Below are 20,226 nucleotides of genomic sequence, written 5' to 3' on the forward strand. Positions count from 1 at the left end.
CGGTATCTCCAGTTCTGGGAGAAGGTTAGTGAAAGTTTGAGATAATGTGTTAGTTGTATTAGAAAGATATTATAGATTTCTGTAGCATAGAGTTAATACTGTTGTTTGATTAGCTGTTACTTAGTAAAGTGTGCGAACCATTTGAAGTCGTGTAAACTAAACTAGTTTTGTTTCAAATACATAGCTTGATGTTCTTTGTCAACGCTACGACTTTTAGCCATCTTGGAGGACTATACAAGGAACATCACATAGAGTGGGGGCTGTGCCGGGCCATGAGGTTGCAGATTGAGGTTGAATACAATTCTGCTGCTGCTGATGGCCCACAACGCCTCCTGGATACCCAATCTTGAGTTTCTAGATCTGTTCAAAGTCCATCCCATTCAGCACAGTGGTAGTGCCACACAACACGATGGAGAGTATCCTCAATGTGAAGACGGGACTTTGTCTCCACAAGGACTGTGCGGTGGTCACTTCTACCGATACTGTCATGGACAGATGCATCTGCAGCAGGCAGATTGGTGAGGATGAGGTCAAGTATGTTTTTCCCACTTGTTGGTTCCCTCACCACCTGCCGCAGCCCCAGTCTAGCGGCTATGACCCTTGGGGCCCGGCCAGCTCAGTCTGTGGTGGTACTACCGAGCCACTCTTGGTGATGGACATTGAAGTCCCCCACCCAGAGCATATTTTGTGCCCTTGCCACCCTCAGTGCTTCCTTCAAGTGGTGTTCAACATGGAGGAGTACTGATTCATCAGCTGATGGGCCGGTACGTGGTAATCAGCAGGAGGTTTCTTTGCCCATGTTCAACCTGAAGCCATGAGACTTCTGCCAAGTCTCCCAATAACGCCGAGGCCCTGGGTGGTATTTCCGACCTCCGTCCAAGCAGGACTCACCTCTTGAGCAACGAACAAGGAAACGGCCAACACGTCAGCCCTCCTCCCTCAAGGAGTTCTGGGGAGTCTGACACCCCAAAGATCGCCTCCAGTGGACACGGCTCCAGCTCGACCACAACAATCTCCAACATGGTCTCAAAAAATGAGATCTACAATCCAACTAGCTTGGGGCAGGACCAGAACATGTGTGAGTGATTCGCTGGCCCCCCTGAACAATGCTCACTCCGTCCTGTACCCCAGGGAAGAACCCACTCACGCGCATCTTAGTTACTCTTTAACTATTTCAAAACGTATCAGGCTCCGGGCGGCATGGTGACACAGCGGTTAGCACTTTTCCTCAGGTAGCCGAGGACCCGGGTTCGATCCCGGTCTCGGGTCACTGTCCATGTGGAGTTTGCACATTCTCCCTGTGTCTGCGTGGGTCTCACCTTCACAACCCAAAGATGTGCAGGGTCGGTGGATTGGCAACGCACAATTGCCCATTAATTGGGAAAAAAATTGGGCACCTTAAATTTAAAGTAGCACAGTGGTTAGCACTGTTGATTCACAGCACCAGGGACCCGGGTTCGATTCCCGGCTTGGAACACTGTCTGTGCAGAGTCTGCACGTTCTCCCTGTGTCTGCGTGGGTTTCCTCTGGGTGCTCCGGTTTCCTGAAAGACATGCTGTTAGGTGAATTGGACATTCTAAATTCTCCCTCAGTGCATCCGAACAGACGCCGGGGTGTACCCATGAGACCATAAGACATAGGAGCAGAATTAGGCCACTCGGCCCATCGAGTCTGCTCTGTCATTCAATCATGGCTGATATTTTTCTCATCCCCATTCTCCTGCCTTTTCCCCATAACCCCTGATCCCCTTATTAATCAAGAACCTATCCATCTCGGTCTTAAAAACTCAGTGAATTGGCCTCCACAGCCTTCTGCAGCAAAGAGTTTCACAGATTCACCACCCTCTGGTTCAGGAAATTCCTCCTCACCTCTGTTTTAAAGGATTGTCCCTTTAGTCTGAGATTGTGTCCTCTGCTTCTCACATCCTCTACACATCCACTCTATCCAGGCCTTGCAGTATCCTATAAGTTTCAAGAAGATCCCCTCTCATCCTTCTAAACTCCAATGTGTACAGACACAGATTCCTCAACCGTTCCTCATATGCCAAACTCTTAATTCCAGAGATTATTCGTGTGAAACTCCTCTGGACCCTTTCCAAGGACAGCAGTCCTTAGATACGGGGCCCAAAACTGCTCACAATACTCCAAATGGGGTCTGACCAGAGAGCCTTATACAGCCTCAGAAGGACATCCCTGGTGTTGTATTCTAGCCCTCTCGACATGAATGCTAATATTGCATTTGCCTTCCTAACTGCCGACTGAACCTGTACGTTAACCTTAAGAGAATCGTGGACAGGGACTCCCAAGTCCCCTTTGTGCTTCTAATTTCCTAAGCATTTCCCCATTTAGAAAATAGTCTATGCTTCCATTCCTCCTTCCAAAATGCATAACCTCACATTTTTCCACATTGTATTCCATCTAATGGAACATTTAACTTTTCTTGCTCGCCACGGTTGTATCACTTTTCCTTTTGGAATTTTGTTCCTTAATAGAACCTATATTTGTTGTATAAATGTGAAATAAAAGTCACAAAATACCCAGAGGACTGCTTTCCCCTTTGAGAGAGAAAGCGAGAGAGCTGACTGGTGGTGATTTAATCTGAGGGTCACCACACCTCAGGCGAGGGGTAATGTTGATAAGGCCGGGCCTTCATGGCTAACCTCAACCGGTGTGGGAGTCGAACCTCGCGGTTAGCCTCGCTCTGTATCACGAACCAGCCGTCCAGCCAACTGAGCTAACCGACGCCCTGGTAAATATGTAATAATTCCTAAAATATTAGCTGTTCCCTGTCTCCCACCAGTTTCCCAGTCCACCTCAGACAACTTGTCCCTCAAACCCGGATAGTTTTCTTGTGTAAGTAACACCCAGATAAGTGAATAACACCCAGATAAGTGAGTAACACCAAGATATATTTTTTTTCCAATTAAGAGGCAATTTACCGATGCCAATTCATCTACCCTGGGTTTTGGGGGTGAGACCCACTCAGACATGGGGAGAATATACAAACTCCAACAGACAGTGACCCAGAGCCAGGATCGAACCCGTGTCCTTGGCACCATGATCCAGGTAAATTAAATAAAAAGATAACCACCAGGGCCCATCTCCATGGCATGCTTTGGGAGGTTCTGACAATATTAAATTCTTTACCCGTCAGTCTGGCCTCAATAAAACTCGAGATGGATTTGTAGATATAGTATTATTTATTTTAACCAACTTGCAAGTCTGACTCGCTTCACAGAGACTCAGAACGCAGAAACTGTCTCCTGAACCCCTTGGAAACGAATGAGGTCGGAGACGAAGAGATCTCTGCAAATACATTCAAATGGCATTCCCATAGGCCACCCTATACACCTCCTGACCTGGCCAAATATCCTGATTGGCTCACTTCTCATTCCTTAACCCTGGGCCTCTTGTTACCCAGCATCCTTTTCCCATCCTCCACCAGACACCCCTCCCTTGCCATGCTTTCTGAAATCCTTTGTCTGTGAACTCACTACTATTAGACTGATCACAGACACATTACTGTAACTAATATTTGAACTAACTTTTATATCACATTCGTTTGTTCAATTCCAAACAGAAATAGGAACTAAATATCTTCAAACTTCCAAACACCCTTTCACTCTGTGATCCTTGTGCAATTTGAAGCCAGGTATTAGCAACAAGGCTCAAAGAGCATCAGCCCACTGGAGGCAAAGTGGTGAGACCGGCCAGTCCAGCAGAAAGAAACCCTCCGACCATCCCCACTGACCACCTGTCAGAATGAACAAAATGCAGTCCTGGGTGTAGAGCAGAAATAATAACAGCAGAATCCAACCCCTGTAATCGATTGTGAAATTGTTGGTGTCACAGCAGATGCGATGAAACATGCAATCCCGTCTCACATTGAGAGGTGGACAGCGTCGCCCCAGTGCGAACTCGCTGGTGTTTCCGCAGGTTTGATACTTGACTAAATCCTTTCCCACACCGAGAGCAGATGAATGGCCTCTCCCCAGTGTGAACTCGCTGGTGTCTCCGCAGGCCTGTTACTTGAGTGAATCCCTTCCCACACTGAGAGCAGGTGAATGGCTTCTCCCCAGTGTGAACTCGCTGATGTTTCCGCAGGCGGGATAACTGACTGAATCTCTCCCCACACAGAGAGCAGATGAACGACGTCTCCTCAGTGTGAACTCGCTGGTGTTTCCGTAGTTTAGATACTTCAGTAAATCCTTTCCCACACTGAGAGCAGGTGAATGGCCTCTCCCCGGTGTGAACTCGCTGGTGTGTCTGCAGCTGGGATCCTTGAGCAAATCCTTTCCCACATTGAGAGCAGGTGAATGGCCTCTCCCCAGTGTGAACTCGCTGGTGTTTCCGCAGGTTGGATCCTTGAGCAAATCCTTTCCCACATTGAGAGCAGGTGAATGGCCTCTCCCCAGTGTGAACTCTCTGGTGTGACTGCAGGTTGGATCCTTGAGCAAATCCTTTCCCACATTGAGAGCAGGTGAATGGCCTCACCCCAGTGTGAATGCGCCGATGAATCTCCAGCTGCGATGGGACTCCGAATCCCTTCCCACAGTCCCCACATTTCCTCCGTTTCTCCATGTTTTGTGTCTCCTCGTGACTCTCCAGGTTGGACAATCAGTTCAGAACAGGGTATGGTCTCTGCCCGCTGTGAATGTTGTTATGTTTATTCAGGCTGTGTACCTGGTTCAACCTCTTTCCACAGTCAGTTCAGTGGAACACTCTCACTCGGGTGTGTGTTGTGTGGGTCTTGGTGCTTTTCCAGTCACACTGATGTTTGAAATCTTTAGCTGACAGTTCGGGTAAACATTTCTCCTTCTAGATTCAAAGGCCGATGATATTCAGGTTAAAGGGAATCGAGTGACTGTCAGATCGAGACGTAATATTTGAGATTTCTGTCTGTAATTCCTCCTAGTCTAATATCCTGTAAAAACAATTTACAAAATTCATCACTGTCAGTACAGGATAGAAATTCAGAACAGACAATTCTAATTTCTATGTCACATTTTTTCCTCTCTCTTATTCCCCGAAAGCTGTAAATCTCCATCCCACACACTCCCTCCATTCTCACTCTGCTGTATCTAACATTCACCCTCCCTATTCTCCTGAAGGTGCTGATTCAGGCTGATTGACAGATCCAAGCTCACAGATTCCTGTCCAGATCACAACAAATATGAGCTGCAGTCGGCCATTCGGCCCATCGAGCCTGAACCATTCAATGGGATCATTGGCTGATCTATCACAGCACCGTTTTCCCACACTACCCCCCATATCCCTCAACATCTTCAATATCTACAGGAGGACAGAGAGAACCAAGTGGAGTGGCATAACAACAACAATCTCTCCCTCAATGTCAGCAAAACTAAGGAGCTGGTCATTGACTTCAGGAAGCGAAATGTCGTACACATCCCTGTCTGCATCAATTGTGTTGAGGTGGAGACGGTTGACAGCTTCAAATTCCTAGGTGTGCACATCACCAACAATCTGTCCTGGTCCACCCACGCCGACTCTGCGACCAACAAAGCACAACAGTGACTATACTTTCTCAGGAAACTAAGGAAATTCAGCATGTCCACATTGACTCTTACCAACTTTTACAGATGCACCACAGAAAGCATCCCATCTGGCTGTATCACAGCCTGGTATGGCAACTGCTTGGTCCAAGATCGTAAGAAACTTCAGAGAATCTTGAACACAGCCCAGTCCATCACACAAACCTGCCTCCCATCCATTGACTCCGTCTTCACCTCCCTCTGCCTTGGGAAAGTGGGCAGCATAATCAAAGACCCCTCCATCCGGGTTAGTCACTGTTCCAACTTCTCCCATCAGAGAAAAGTCTGAGAACACGCACTAACAGGTTCAACAACAGTTTCTTCCCCGCTGTTACCAGACTCCTGAATGATCCTCTTATGGACTGAGCTGATCTCTTCACACATCTTCTCTATTGAGTAGTAATGCACTCTGCATGCTCACCCCTTGCCTGTGTATTTATGTAGGTCCTATGAGTTTTCTTTCATGTCTGGAACGATATGTATGGAGTGTCCGCAGAACAATACTTTTCACTGTACCTCGGCACACGTGACAATAAATCAATCCAATCAATCAATAATCTATCATCGTAACCTAACCCCTGTAGTCCAGGTATCGCGGCGAATCGTTTTAGTAAACCTATATTGCACTCCCTCCAAGACCAAAATATCCTCCCAAAGGTGTGGTACCCAGAATGGCTCACAGTTCTCCAAGTGGGGTCTTACCAGGGTTTTGTATAGCTGCAGCATAACCACTGTGACTTTATACTCCAATCCTCTAGATTGGAGTAGATCTAGAAAAAACACTGACCTTCACAGGAGCAGGCCTTTGGATTTCGGCGGGAGCGGTGCGCAAGTGATTTCTGGGAGGTACGTTTTTCCTTTAAAAACACTTACCTTCACAGGAGCAGGCCTTGGATTTCAGCGGGAGCGGTGTGCAAGGCATTTCTGGGAGGTACGTTTTTCCTTTAAAAAACACTTACCATCACAGGAGCAGGCCTTGGATTTTGGCGGGAGTGGTGCGCAAGGCATTTCTGGGAGGTAAGTTTTTCCTTTAAAAAACATTTACCTTCACAGGAGCAGTAAGGTAACCAGGAAAGGTAAGTGGTTAATCTAATTGTGCTGTTTTTCAGTTAAAAGTGCAGGGTAGTGTCTGATTGGCTGAAGCTGCCCCCACCATAAATTTAAATTAAACTAATTAATTAATTAGTGATGGCTGGTCAGGTGATGTGCTTGAGCTGCTTGATGTGGGAGCTGGCAGATCCCATTGCGAGCTGCAGCGACCACATCTGCATAAGTGTTGGCTGCTCGAAGAGCTCCGGCTCAGAGTCAATGAGCTGGAGTCTGAGCTTCAAACACTGAGGCACATCCGGGAGGGGGAGACTTACCTGGACACTGTGTTTCAGGAGACAGTCACACCTGTCAGAGTAAGTAGTTTAAATCCTGCCAGTGGCCAGGGACAGCAGGGTGTGACTGCAAGTCAGGCAGGTAAAGGGAACCAGCAGTCAGGAACTCAGGAGCCTCAGCCCATGACTCTGTCCAACAGGTATGAGGCACTTGCTCCCTGTGTGGATGGCGAACAGGGTTGCAGGAAGGATGAGTCAGCTGACCAAGGCACCATGGTTCAGCAGGCCATTCAAGGGGAGGGAGTAAATAGGCAAGTTGTACTTGTAGGGGATTCTATTATCAGGGGGATAGATAGTATCCTTTGTGAGCAGGATAAAGAGTCCCGCATGGTATGTTGCCTGCCCGGTGCTAGGGTGCGGGACATCTCTGACCGGCTTGAAAGGATACTGGAGAGGGAGGGGGAGGATCCAGTTGTTGTGGTCCATGTCGGTACCAACAACATAGGCAAGTCTAGGAAAGAGGACCTGTTTAGAGATTATAAAGAGCTAGGATTCAAATTAAAAAACAGGTCCTCAAGGGTCATAATCTCCGGATTACTGCCCGAGCCACGTGCAAATTGGCATAGGGAGGCAAGAATGAGGGAAGTTAACACGTGGCTGAAAGAGTGGTGTGGGAATGAGGGGTTCCTTTTCATGGGACACTGGCATCAGTTTTGGGACAGGGGGGACCTATACCGTTGGGATGGTCTCCACCTGAACCGAGCTGGGACCAGTGTTCTGGCGAAAAGAGTAAATAGGGTGGTCAATAGGACTTTAAACTAAAGATTGGGGGGGGAAGGGAAAGTCAGGGAACCAAGAGGTGAAGTAATCAGTGGGGAGCATAGCTGCTTAGAAATTTAAAAAAACACGAACAGACAAAACTCAAGACTGGTTACGATTGTCCCCATCCCACAAAATATGACACAGTGTATGGAAAGGCTCTGTAAACCAAGGTCCACCACACTAAGCAAACAAAACGGGACGGTCAATAGAGAATTAAAGGTGCTATATTTAAAAGCGCAGTGTACGGAACAAGGTAGATGAGCTTGTGGCCCAGATTGTGACTGGCAGGTATGATGTGGTAGGCATCACAGAGACATGGTTGCAGGGGGTTCAGGACTGGCATTTAAACATCCAGGGATTCACAACATATCGAAAAGACAGAGAGGTGGGCATAGGGGGCGGGGTTGCCTTGTTAATTAGGAATGAAATTAAATCAATAGCACTAACGACATAGGGTCGGATGATGTGGAGTCTGTGTGGGTAGAGTTGAGCAACCACAAAGGCAAAAAAACCATAATGGGAGTTATGTACAGGCCTCCTAACAGTGGTCAGGACCAGGGGCACAAAATGCACCATAAAATAGAAAGTGCATGTCAGAAAGGCAAGGTCACAGTGATCATGGGGGACTTTAATATGCAGGTGGACTGGGTAAATAATACTGCCAGTGGTCCCAAGGAAAGGGAATTCATTGAATGTTTACAGGAGGGCTTTTTAGAACAGCTTGTGATGGAGCCCACGAGGGAACAGGCCATTCTGGACTTTGTGTTATGTAATGAGCCAGACTTGATTAAAGATCTTAAAGTAAGGGAGCACTTAGGAGGCAGTGATCATAATATGGTCGAATTAGATGACGCGGGTGCGGCGATGACCAGCTAAGTCGCACGTTTCGGCAGCTCCCGGTGGAACGGACTTTTGGGCTCTTGATAGGAGCCCCAACGGCAATTTTAACGGCTAAAAACACCGTGCGGTAAACCAGAAGGGAATTCCCCCTGGACACGGATGGAAAAAGGGGAGGAAAGTGGCCGGATTGCAGCGGATCCTTTGGAACAGCGGCAAGGAAGGCAAGCAAAAACCAAGATGGCGTCGGAAGGTGGCAGTTTCATATGGGGCCCTGAACAACAAGAGTTCTTGAAATGCTGCGTGGAGGAGATAAAAAAGGAAATGAAGAAAGAGCTGTTGGCCCCGATACTACAGGCGATCGAAGGGCTAAAGGAGGAACAAAAGACCCAGGAGCAGGAGCTTCGGGTCGTGAAGGCGAAGGCAGCCGAGAATGAGGACGATATACAGGGCCTGGTGGTGAAGACGGAGATACAGGAGGCACATCAGAAACGATGTGTGGAGAGGTTGGAGGCACTGGAAAACAACGCAAGGAGGAACAACCTGAGGATTCTTGGTCTTCCTGAAGGTGTGGAGGGGGCGGACGTCGGGGCATATGTGAGCACGATGCTGCACTCGTTAATGGGAGCGGAGGCCCCGACGGGTCCGTTGGAGGTGGAGGGAGCGTACCGAGTTATGGTGCGAGGATCGAGAGCAGGAGAAACTCCCAGAGCCATAGTGGTGAGATTCCTCTGTTTCAAGGATAGAGAAATGGTCCTTAGATGGGCGAAGAGAACTCGGTGCAGTAAATGGGAGAACGCGGTGATCCGCGTTTATCAAGACTGGAGTGCGGAGGTGGCGAGAAGGAGGGCGAGCTTTAATCGGGCCAAGGCGGTGCTTCATAAAAGGAAGATAAAATTTGGAATGCTGCAACCGGCAAGACTGTGGGTCACATATCAAGGGAGGCACCACTACTTTGAGACGGCGGATGAAGCGTGGACTTTTATTGTAGAAGAAAAACTGGAATGAGTGGACTATTAAAAAGAACGTTTGGACAAAGTGGTGGGGCGAATGTGGGGGCGAAGAGGGGTTTTATGTTCTAATCCTGCGGTATGGTAACTTTTCTCTCTCCCACAGGTGGTGATGGGGGGAGGTGGGGAGGGAGAGGAGATGTGGCGTTGGCCATGGGGGGCGGGGCCAAGGGAGAAGCGCGGGCTTGGTTCCCACGCTATGATAATTATGGCGGGAATAGAGAAGCAGGAAGGAGGGGGCGTCGCACGGTGCGAGCCGTGGTCACGGGGGGAAGCCGAGGTCAGCCAGAGTTTGCTGACTTCTGGGAGCAACATGGGGGGAGTAATTACGCTAGCGGGGGGTCTAGCGGGGTGGGTGGGAGGGGGGAATTACTGGGTTGCTGCTGCTGGGGAAAGGGGGGAGTGGGTACGGGAGAGGATGGGCGGGGGGGCACCGCCTGGGGGAGATACAGCTGCGTGGGAACTGGGTGAGAAGCTGGAAAAAGATGATGGCTAATCGGCAAGGGGGGGGGGGGGGGGGGTGGGAAGCCCCCCAACTCGGCTGATCACGTGGAACGTGAGAGGGCTCAACGGGCCGATAAAGAGGGCACGGGTACTCGCACAACTTAAGAAACTTAAAGCAGATGTGGTTATGTTACAGGAAACGCACCTGAAACTGATAGACCAGGTTAGGCTGCGCAAAGGATGGGTGGGGCAGGTGTTCCATTCGGGGCTGGATGCGAAAAACAGGGGGGTGGCTATATTAGTGGGGAAGCGGGTAATGTTCGAGGCAAAGACTATAGTGGCGGATAACGGGGGCAGATACGTGATGGTGAGTGGCAAACTACAGGGAGAGATGGTGGTTTTGGTAAACGTGTATGCCCCGAACTGGGATGATGCCAATTTTATGAGGCGAATGCTAGGACGCATTCCGGACCTAGAGACGGGAAAGCTGATAATGGGGGGAGACTTTAACACGGTGTTGGAACCAGGGCTGGATAGGTCGAAGTCCAGGACTGGTAGGAGGCCGGCAGCAGCCAAGGTGCTTAAAGATTTTATGGAGCAGATGGGAGGTGTGGACCCGTGGAGATTCAGTAGACCTAGGAGTAAGGAGTTCTCGTTTTTCTCCTATGTCCATAAAGTCTATTCGCGCATAGACTTTTTTGTGCTGGGTAGGGCATTGATCCCGAAGGTGAGGGGAACGGAATATACGGCTATAGCCATTTCGGATCATGCCCCACATTGGGTGGACTTGGAGATAGGGGAGGAAACAGGAGGGCGCCCACCCTGGAGAATGGACATGGGACTAATGGCGGATGAGGGGGTGTGTCTAAGGGTGAGGGGATGTATTGAAAAGTACTTGGAACTCAATGACAATGGGGAGGTCCAGGTGGGAGTGGTCTGGGAGGCGTTGAAGGCGGTGGTTAGGGGGGAGCTGATATCAATAAGGGCACATAAAGGGAAGCAGGAGAGTAAGGAACGGAGCGGTTGCTGCAAGAACTTTTGAGGGTGGACAGACAATATGCGGAAGCACCGGAGGAGGGATTGTACAGGGAAAGGCAAAGGCTGCATATGGAATTTGACTTGCTGACTACAGGCACTGCAGAGGCACAATGGAGGAAGGCGCAGGGTGTACAGTATGAATATGGGGAGAAGGCGAGCAGATTGCTGGCACACCAACTGAGGAAAAGGGGAGCAGCGAGGGAAATAGGGTGAGTGAGGGACGAGGATGGAGAGATGGAGCGGGGAGCGGAGAGAGTGAATGAAGTGTTCAGGACATTTTATAAAAAATTATATGAAGCTCAACCCCCGGATGGGAGGGAGAGAATGATGGACTTTTTGGATCGGCTGGAAATTCCCAAGGTGAAAGAGCAGGAAAGGGTGGGACTGGGAGCACAGATCGAGGTAGAAGAAGTGGTGAAAGGAATTAGGAGCATGCAGACGGGAAAGGCCCCGGGACCGGACGGATTCCCAGTCGAATTCTCCAGAAAATATTTGGACTTGCTCGCCCCGGTACTGACGAGGACCTTTAACGAGGCAAAGGAAAGGGGACAACTGCCCCCGACTATGTCTGAAGCAACGATATCGCTTCTCTTAAAGAAGGAAAAGGACCCACTACAATGCGGGTCCGACAGACCAATTTCCCTCCTAAATGTGGATGCCAAGGTCCTGGCCAAGGTAATGGCAATGAGAATAGAGGAATGTGTCCCGGGGGTGGTTCACGAGGACCAAACTGGGTTTGTGAAGGGGAGACAGCTGAACACGAATATACGGAGGCTGTTAGGGGTAATGATGATGGCCCCACCAGAGGGTGAAACGGAGATAGTAGTGGCGATGGACGCCGAGAAAGCATTTGATAGAGTGGAATGGGATTATTTGTGGGAGGTGTTGAGGAGATTTGGTTTTGGAGAGGGGTATGTTAGATGGGTGCAGCTATTGTATAGGGCCCCAGTGGCGAGTGTGGTCACGAATGGACGGGGATCGGCATATTTTCGGCTCCATAGAGGGACAAGGCAGGGATGTCCTCTGTCCCCATTACTGTTTGCACTGGCGATTGAGCCACTGGCGATAGCGCTGAGGGGTTCCAAGAGATGGAGGGGAGTACTTAGGGGAGGAGAGGAACACCGGGTATCTTTGTATGCGGATGATTTGCTACTATATGTGGCGGATCCGGCGGAGGGGATGCCAGAAATAATGCGGATACTTGGGGAGTTTGGGGATTTTTCAGGGTATAAATTGAACATGGGGAAGAGTGAGCTGTTTGTGGTGCATCCAGGGGAGCAGAGTAGAGAAATAGAGGACCTACCGTTGAGGAAGGTAACAAGAGACTTTCGTTACCTGGGGATCCAGATAGCTAAGAACTGGGGCACATTGCACAGGCTAAATTTAACACGGTTGGTGGAACAGATGGAGGAAGATTTCAAGAGATGGGATATGGTAGCCCTGTCAATGGCAGGGAGGGTGCAGGCGGTTAAGATGGTGGTCCTCCCGAGATTCCTCTTTGTGTTTCAGTGCCTCCCGGTGGTGGTCACGAAGGCTTTTTTTAAAAGGATAGAAAAGAGCATCATGGGTTTTGTTTGGGCCGGGAAGACTCCGAGAGTGAGGAAGGGATTCTTACAGCGTAGTAGGGATAGGGGGGGGCTGGCACTACCGAGCCTAAGTGAGTACTATTGGGCCGCTAATATTTCAATGGTGAGTAAGTGGATGGGAGAGGAGGAGGGAGCGGCGTGGAAGAGATTAGAGAGGGCGTCTTGTAGGGGGACTAGCCTGCAGGCTATGGTGACAGCCCCATTGCCGTTCTCACCGAGGAACTACACCACAAGCCCGGTGGTGGTAGCTACACTGAAGATTTAGGGACAGTGGAGACGACATAGGGGAAAGACTGGAGCATTGGGGGGGTCCCCGATAAGAAACAACCATAGGTTTGCCCCGGGGGGAATGGATGGGGGATATGGAATGTGGCAAAGAGCGGGAATAACGCAACTGAAAGATCTATTTGTGGAGGGGAAGTTCGCAAGTCTGGGAGCGCTGACCGAGAAATATGGGTTGCCCCAAGGGAATGCATTCAGGTATATGCAATTGAGGGCTTTTGCGAGGTAACAGGTGAGGGAATTTCCGCAGCTCCCGACACAAGAGGTGCAGGACAGAGTGATCTCAAAGAAATGGGTGGGGGATGGTAAGGTGTCAGATATATATAGGGAAATGAGGGACGAAGGGGAGACTATGGTGGATGAACTAAAAGGGAAATGGGAAGAAGAGCTAGGGGAGGAGATCGAGGAGGGGCTGTGGGCAGATGCCCTAAGCAGGGTAAACTCGTCGTCCTCGTGTGCCAGGCTAAGCCTGATTCAGTTTAAGGTAATACACAGGGCGCATATGACTGGAACACGGCTCAGTAAATGTTTTGGGGTGGAGGATAGGTGTGCGAGGTGCTCGAGAAGCCCAGCGAATCATACTCATATGTTTTGGTCATGCCCGGCACTACAGGGGTTTTGGATGGGGGTGACAAAGGCGCTCTCAAAAGTAGTAGGAGTCCGGGTCGAACCAAGCTGGGGGTTGGCTATATTTGGGGTTGCACAAGAGCCGGGAGTGCAGGAGGCGAGAGAGGCCGATGTTTTGGCCTTTGCGTCCCTAGTAGCCCGGCGCAGGATATTGTTAATGTGGAAAGAAGCCAAGCCCCCGGGGGTGGAGACCTGGATAAATGACATGGCGGGGTTCATAAAGCTAGAGCGGATTAAGTTCGTCCTAAGGGGGTCGGCTCAAGGGTTCACCAGGCGGTGGCAACCGTTCGTCGAATATCTTGCGGATAGATAGATGGGGGAAAAAAGAAGGCAGCAGCAGCAGCCCAGGATTTGGGGGGGGGGGGGGGGGGGGGGGGATGGGGGGGGGGTGGGCGGGGGGGGGTGTAGCTTGTGACAAGGCAGTTGCCAATTAGGGCTAGTTTTTATTTTTGTTATTTAATATTTATTTATTTTTTGTTTTTTGTTTATATAAAATAGGTCATTGTTATCTGTATTGTTATAATGTTGTGTAAAGGATGCACAATGTACTGTGTTGGTTGACCAAAAATTCTCAATAAAATATTTATTTAAAAAAAAATATGGTCGAATTCAATCACCAATTTGAAAGAAAGAAGGTAGAATCAGATGTAAAGGTGTTACAGTTAAATAAAAGGTAACTACAGGGGCATGAGGGAGGAACTGACGAAAATCGACTGGGAGCAGAGCCTAGTGGGAAAGACAGTAGAACAGCAATGGCAGGAGTTTCTGGGAGTAATTGAGGACACAGTACAGAGATTCATCCCAAAGAAAAGAAAGGTTATCAGAGGGGGGATTAGGCAGCCATGGCTGACAAAGGAAGTTAGGGAATGCATCAAAGCAAAAGAGAAAGCCTATAATGTGGCAAAGAGTAGTGGGAAGTCAGAAGATTGGGAAGGCTACAAAAACAGAGGATAACAGAGAGAGATAAGGAAAGAGAGGATCAAATTTGAAGGTAGGCTAGCCAGTAACATTAGGAATGATAGCAAAAGTTTCTTTAAATACATCAAAAACAAACGGGAGGCAAAAGTTGACATTGGGCCGCTCCAAAATGACGCTGGTAATTTTGTGATGGGAGACAAGGAAATAGCTGAGGAACTGAATAAGTACTTTGCGTCAGTCTTCACAGTAGAAGACATGAGTAATATCCCAACAATTCCGGAGAGTCAGGGGACAGAGTTGAATATGGTAGCCATCACAAAGGAGAAAGTGCTAGAGAAACTAAGAGGTCTAAAAATTGATAAATCTCCGGGCCCAGGTGGGCTACATCCTAGAGTTCTAAAGGAGATAGCTGAAGAAATAGTGGAGGCGTTAGTTATGATCTTTCAAAAGTCACTGGAGTCAGGGAAAGTACCAGAGGATTGGAATATCGCTGTTGTAACCCCCCTGTTCAAGAACGGAACAAGGAAAAAGATGGAAAATTATAGGCCAATTAGCCTAACCTCGGTTGTTGGCAAGATTCTAGAATCCATTGTTAAGGATGAGATTTCTAAATTCTTGGAAGTGCAGGGCCGGATTAGGACAAGTCAGCATGGATTTAGTAAGGGGAGGTCGTGCCTGACAAACCTGTTAGAGTTCTTTGAAGAGATAACAAATAGTTTAGACCAAAGAGAGCCAATGGATGTTATCTATCTTGACTTCCAAAAGACCTTTGATAAGGTGCCTCACGGGAGACTGCTGAGTAAAATAAGGGCCCATGGTATTCGAGGCAAGGAACTAACATGGATTGACGATTGGCTGTCAGGCAGAAGGCAGAGAGTTGGGATAAAAGGTTCTTTTTCGGAATGGCAACCGGTGACGAGTGGTGTCCCGCAGGGTTCAGTGTTGGGGCCACAGCTGTTCTCTTTATATATTAACGATCTAGATGACGGGACTGAGGGCATTCTGGCTAAGTTTGCCGATGATACAAAGATAGGTGGAGGGGCAGGTAGTATGGAGGAGGTGGGGAGGCTGCAGAAAGATTTAGACAGTTTAGGAGAGTGGTCCAAGAAATGGCTGATGAAATTCAACGTGGGCAAGTGCGAGGTCTTGCACTTTGGAAAAAAGAATAGAGGCGTGGACTATTTTCTAAACGGTGACAAAATTCATAATGCTGAAGTGCAAAGGGACTTGGGAGTCCTAGTCCAGGATTCTCTAAAGGTAAACTTGCAGGTTTAGTCCGTAATTAAGAAAGCAAATGCAGGACTTCCGGGTGCGGCGATGACCAGCTGAGTCGCACGTTTCGGCAGCTCCCGGTGAAACGGACTTTTGGGCTCTTGATAGGAGCCCCAACGGCAATTTTAACGGCTAAAAACACCGTGCGGTAAACCAGAAGGGAATTCCCCCTGGACACGGAAGGAAAAAGGAGAGGAAAGTGGCCGGATTGCAGCGGATCCTTTGGAACAGCGGCAAGGAAGGCAAGCAAAAACCAAGATGGCGTCGGAAGGTGGCAGTTTCACATGGGGCCCTGAACAACAAGAGTTCTTGAAATGCTGCGTGGAAGAGATAAAAAAGGAAATGAAGAAAGAGCTGTTGGCCCCGATACTACAGGCGATTGAAGGGCTAAAGGAGGAACAAAAGACCCAGGAGCGGTAGCTTCGGGTCGTGAAGGCGAAGGCAGCCGAGAATGAGGACGATATACAGGGCCTGGTGGTGAAGACGGAGATACAGGAGGCACATCAGAAACGATGTGTGGAGAGGTTGGAGGCACTGGAAAACAACGCAAGGAGGAACAACCTGAGGATTCTTGGTCTTCCTGAAGGTGTGGAGGGTGCGGACGTCGGGGCATATGTGAGCACGATGCTGCACTCGTTAATGGGAGCGGAGGCCCCGGCGGGTCCGTTGGAGGTGGAGGGAGCATACCGAGTGATGGTGCGAGGACCGAGAGCAGGAGAAACTCCCAGAGCCATAGTGGTGAGATTCCTCCGTTTTAAGGATAGAGAAATGGTCCTTAGATGGGCGAAGAAAACCCGGAGCAGTAAATGGGAGAACGCGGTGATCCGCGTTTATCAAGACTGGAGTGCGGAGGTGGCGAGAAGGAGGGCGAGCTTTAATCGGGCCAAGGCGGTGCTTCATAAAAGGAAGATAAAATTTGGAATGCTGCAACCGGCAAGACTGTGGGTCACATATCAAGGGAGGCACCACTACTTTGAGACGGCGGATGAAGCGTGGACTTTTATTGTAGAAGAAAAACTGGAATGAGTGGATTATTAAAAAGAACGTTTGGACAAAGTGGTGGGGCGAATGGGGGGGGCGAAGAGGGGTTTTATGTTCTAATCCTGCGGTGTGGTAACTTTTCTCTCTCCCACAGGGGGTGATGGGGGGGGGTTGGGGAGGGAGAGGAGATGGGGCGTTGGCCATGGGGGGCGGGGCCAAGGGAGAAGCACGGGCTTGGCTCCCGCGCTATGATAATTATGGCGGGAATAGAGAAGCAGGAAGGAGGGGGCGTCGCACGGTGCGAGCCGTGGTCATGGGGGGAAGCCGAGGTCAGCCAGAGTTTGCTGACTTCTGGGAGCAACATGGGGGGAGTAATTACGCTAGCGGGGGGTCTAGCGGGGGGGGGTGGGAGGGGGGAATTACTGGGTTGCTGCTGCTGGGGAAAGGGGGGAGCGGGTACGGGAGAGGATGGGCGGGGGGGCACCGCCTGGGGGAGATACAGCTGCGTGGGAACTGGGTGAGAAGCTGGAAAAAGATGATGGCTAATCGGCAAGGGGGGGGGTGGGAAGCCCCCCAACTCGGCTGATCACGTGGAACGTGAGAGGGCTCAACGGGCCGATAAAGAGGGCACGGGTACTCGCACACCTTAAGAAACTTAAAGCAGATGTGGTTATGTTACAGGAAACGCACCTGAAACTGATAGACCAGGTTAGGCTGCGCAAAGGATGGGTGGGGCAGGTGTTCCATTCGGGGCTAGATGCGAAAAACAGGGGGGTGGCTATATTAGTGGGGAAGCGGGTAATGTTCGAGGCAAAGACTATAGTGGCGGATAACGGGGACAGATACGTGATGGTGAGTGGCAAACTACAGGGAGAGACGGTTGTTTTGGTAAACGTGTATGCCCCGAACTGGGATGATGCCAATTTTATGAGGCGGATGCTAGGACGCATTCCGGACCTGGAGACGGGAAAGCTGATAATGGGGGGAGACTTTAACACGGTGTTGGAACCAGGGCTGGATAGGTCGAAGTCCAGGACTGGAAGGAGGCCGGCAGCAGCCAAGGTGCTTAAGGATTTTATGGAGCAGATGGGAGGTGTGGACCCGTGGAGATTCAGTAGACCTAGGAGTAAGGAGTTCTCGTTTTTCTCCTATGTCCATAAAGTCTATTCGCGCATAGACTTTTTCGTGCTGCGTAGGGCATTGATCCCGAAGGTGAGGGGAACGGAGTATACGGCTATAGCCATTTCGGATCACGCCCCACACTGGGTGGACTTGGAGATAGGGGAGGAAACAGGAGGGCGCCCACCCTGGAGAATGGACATGGGACTAATGGCGGATGAGGGGGTGTGTCTAAGGGTGAGGGGATGTATTGAAAAGTACTTGGAACTCAATGACAATGGGGAGGTCCAGGTGGGAGTGGTCTGGGAGGCGTTGAAGGCGGTGGTTAGGGGGGAGCTGATATCAATAAGGGCACATGAAGGGAAGCAGGAGAGTAAGGAACGGGAGCGGTTGCTGCAAGAACTTTTGAGGGTGGACAGACAATATGCGGAAGCACCGGAGGAGGGATTGTACAGGGAAAGGCAAAGGCTGCATGTGGAATTTGACTTGCTGACTACAGGCACTGCAGAGGCACAATGGAGGAAGGCACAGGGTGTACAGTATGAATATGGGGAGAAGGCGAGCAGGTTGCTGGCACACCAATTGAGGAAAAGGGGAGCAGCAAGGGAAATAGGGGGAGTGAGGGACGAGGAAGGAGAGATGGAGCGGGGAGCGGAGAGAGTGAATGAAGTGTTCAAGACATTTTATAAAAAATTATATGAAGCTCAACCCCCGGATGGGAGGGAGAGAATGATGGACTTTTTGGATCGGCTGGAAATTCCCAAGGTGAAAGAGCAGGAAAGGGTGGGACTGGGAGCACAGATCGAGGTAGAAGAAGTGGTGAAAGGAATTAGGAGCATGCAGACGGGAAAGGCCCCGGGACCGGACGGATTCCCAGTCGAATTTTATAGAAAATATTTGGACTTGCTCGCCCCGGTACTGACGAGGACCTTTAATGAGGCAAAGGAAAGGGGACAACTGCCCCCGACTATGTCTGAAGCAACGATATCGCTTCTCTTAAAGAAGGAAAAGGACCCGCTACAATGCGGGTCCTACAGACCAATTTCCCTCCTAAATGTGGATGCCAAGGTCCTGGCCAAGGTAATGGCAATGAGAATAGAGGAATGTGTCCCGGGGGTGGTTCACGAGGACCAAACTGGGTTTGTGAAGGGGAGACAGCTGAACACGAATATACGGAGGCTGTTAGGGGTAATGATGATGGCCCCACCAGAGGGTGAAACAGAGATAGTAGTGGCGATGGATGCCGAGAAAGCATTTGATAGAGTGGAATGGGATTATTTGTGGGAGGTGTTGAGGAGATTTGGTTTTGGAGAGGGGTATGTTAGATGGGTGCAGCTATTGTATAGGGCCCCAGTGGCGAGTGTGGTCACGAATGGACGGGGATTGGCATATTTTCGGCTCCATAGAGGGACAAGGCAGGGATGCCCTCTGTCCCCATTACTGTTTGCACTGGCGATTGAGCCCCTGGCGATAGCGCTGAGGGGTTCCAAGAAGTGGAGGGGAGTACTTAGGGGAGGAGAAGAACACCGGGTATCTTTGTATGCGGACGATTTGCTACTATATGTGGCGGATCCGGCGGAGGGGATGCCAGAAATAATGCGGATACTTGGGGAGTTTGGGGATTTTTCAGGGTATAAATTGAACATGGGGAAGAGTGAGCTGTTTGTGGTGCATCCTGGGGAGCAGAGTAGAGAAATAGAGGACCTACCGTTGAGGAAGGTAACAAGAGACTTTTGTTACCTGGGGATCCAGATAGCTAAGAATTGGGGCACACTGCACAGGTTAAATTTAACGCGGTTGGTGGAACAGATGGAGGAAGATTTCAAGAGATGGGATATGGTAGCCCTGTCAATGGCAGGGAGGGTGCAGGCGGTTAAGATGGTGGTCCTCCCGAGATTCCTCTTTGTGTTTCAGTGCCTCCCGGTGGTGATCACGAAGGCTTTTTTTAAAAGGATTGAAAAGAGCATCATGGGTTTTGTTTGGGCCGGGAAGACCCCGAGAGTGAGGAAGGGATTCTTACAGCGTAGCAGGGATAGGGGGGGGCTGGCACTACCGAGCCTAAGTGAGTACTATTGGGCCGCTAATATTTCAATGGTGAGTAAGTGGATGGGAGAGGAGGAGGGAGCGGCGTGGAAGAGATTAGAGAGGGCGTCCTGTAGGGGGACTAGCCTGCAGGCTATGGTGACAGCCCCATTGCCGTTCTCACCGAGGAACTACACCACAAGCCCGGTGGTGGTAGCTACACTGAAGATTTGGGGACAGTGGAGACGGCATAGGGGAAAGACTGGAGCTTTGGGGGGGTCCCCGATAAGAAACAACCATAGGTTTGCCCCGGGGGGAATGGATGGGGGATATGGAATGTGGCAAAGAGCAGGAATAACGCAACTGAAAGATCTATTTGTGGATGGGAAGTTCGC

General features: G+C 50.0%; 1 protein-coding gene across 8 annotated transcripts in view; it reads right to left on the reverse strand.

Moving 5' to 3' along the window:
* LOC140421843 (uncharacterized) overlaps nucleotides 1-20,226 on the reverse strand; it is a 56,884-nt gene that overhangs the window by 24,345 nt on the left and 12,313 nt on the right. For 4 of the 8 annotated variants that reach the window (XM_072506825.1, XM_072506822.1, XM_072506824.1 and 1 more), the window contains one exon: nucleotides 3,181-4,923. The exons of the other annotated variants lie outside the window; for them this stretch is intronic. In XM_072506825.1, coding sequence (XP_072362926.1) covers nucleotides 3,846-4,580 — 735 coding nt within the window. In that variant the 5' untranslated portion in view covers nucleotides 4,581-4,923 and the 3' untranslated portion in view covers nucleotides 3,181-3,845. Of the gene's footprint in view, nucleotides 1-3,180; nucleotides 4,924-20,226 lie in introns of those variants that run through there. 8 annotated transcript variants of the gene reach the window in all.

This window comes from Scyliorhinus torazame, chromosome 5 (genome assembly GCF_047496885.1).
Source record: "Scyliorhinus torazame isolate Kashiwa2021f chromosome 5, sScyTor2.1, whole genome shotgun sequence".
NCBI lineage: Eukaryota > Metazoa > Chordata > Chondrichthyes > Carcharhiniformes > Scyliorhinidae > Scyliorhinus > Scyliorhinus torazame.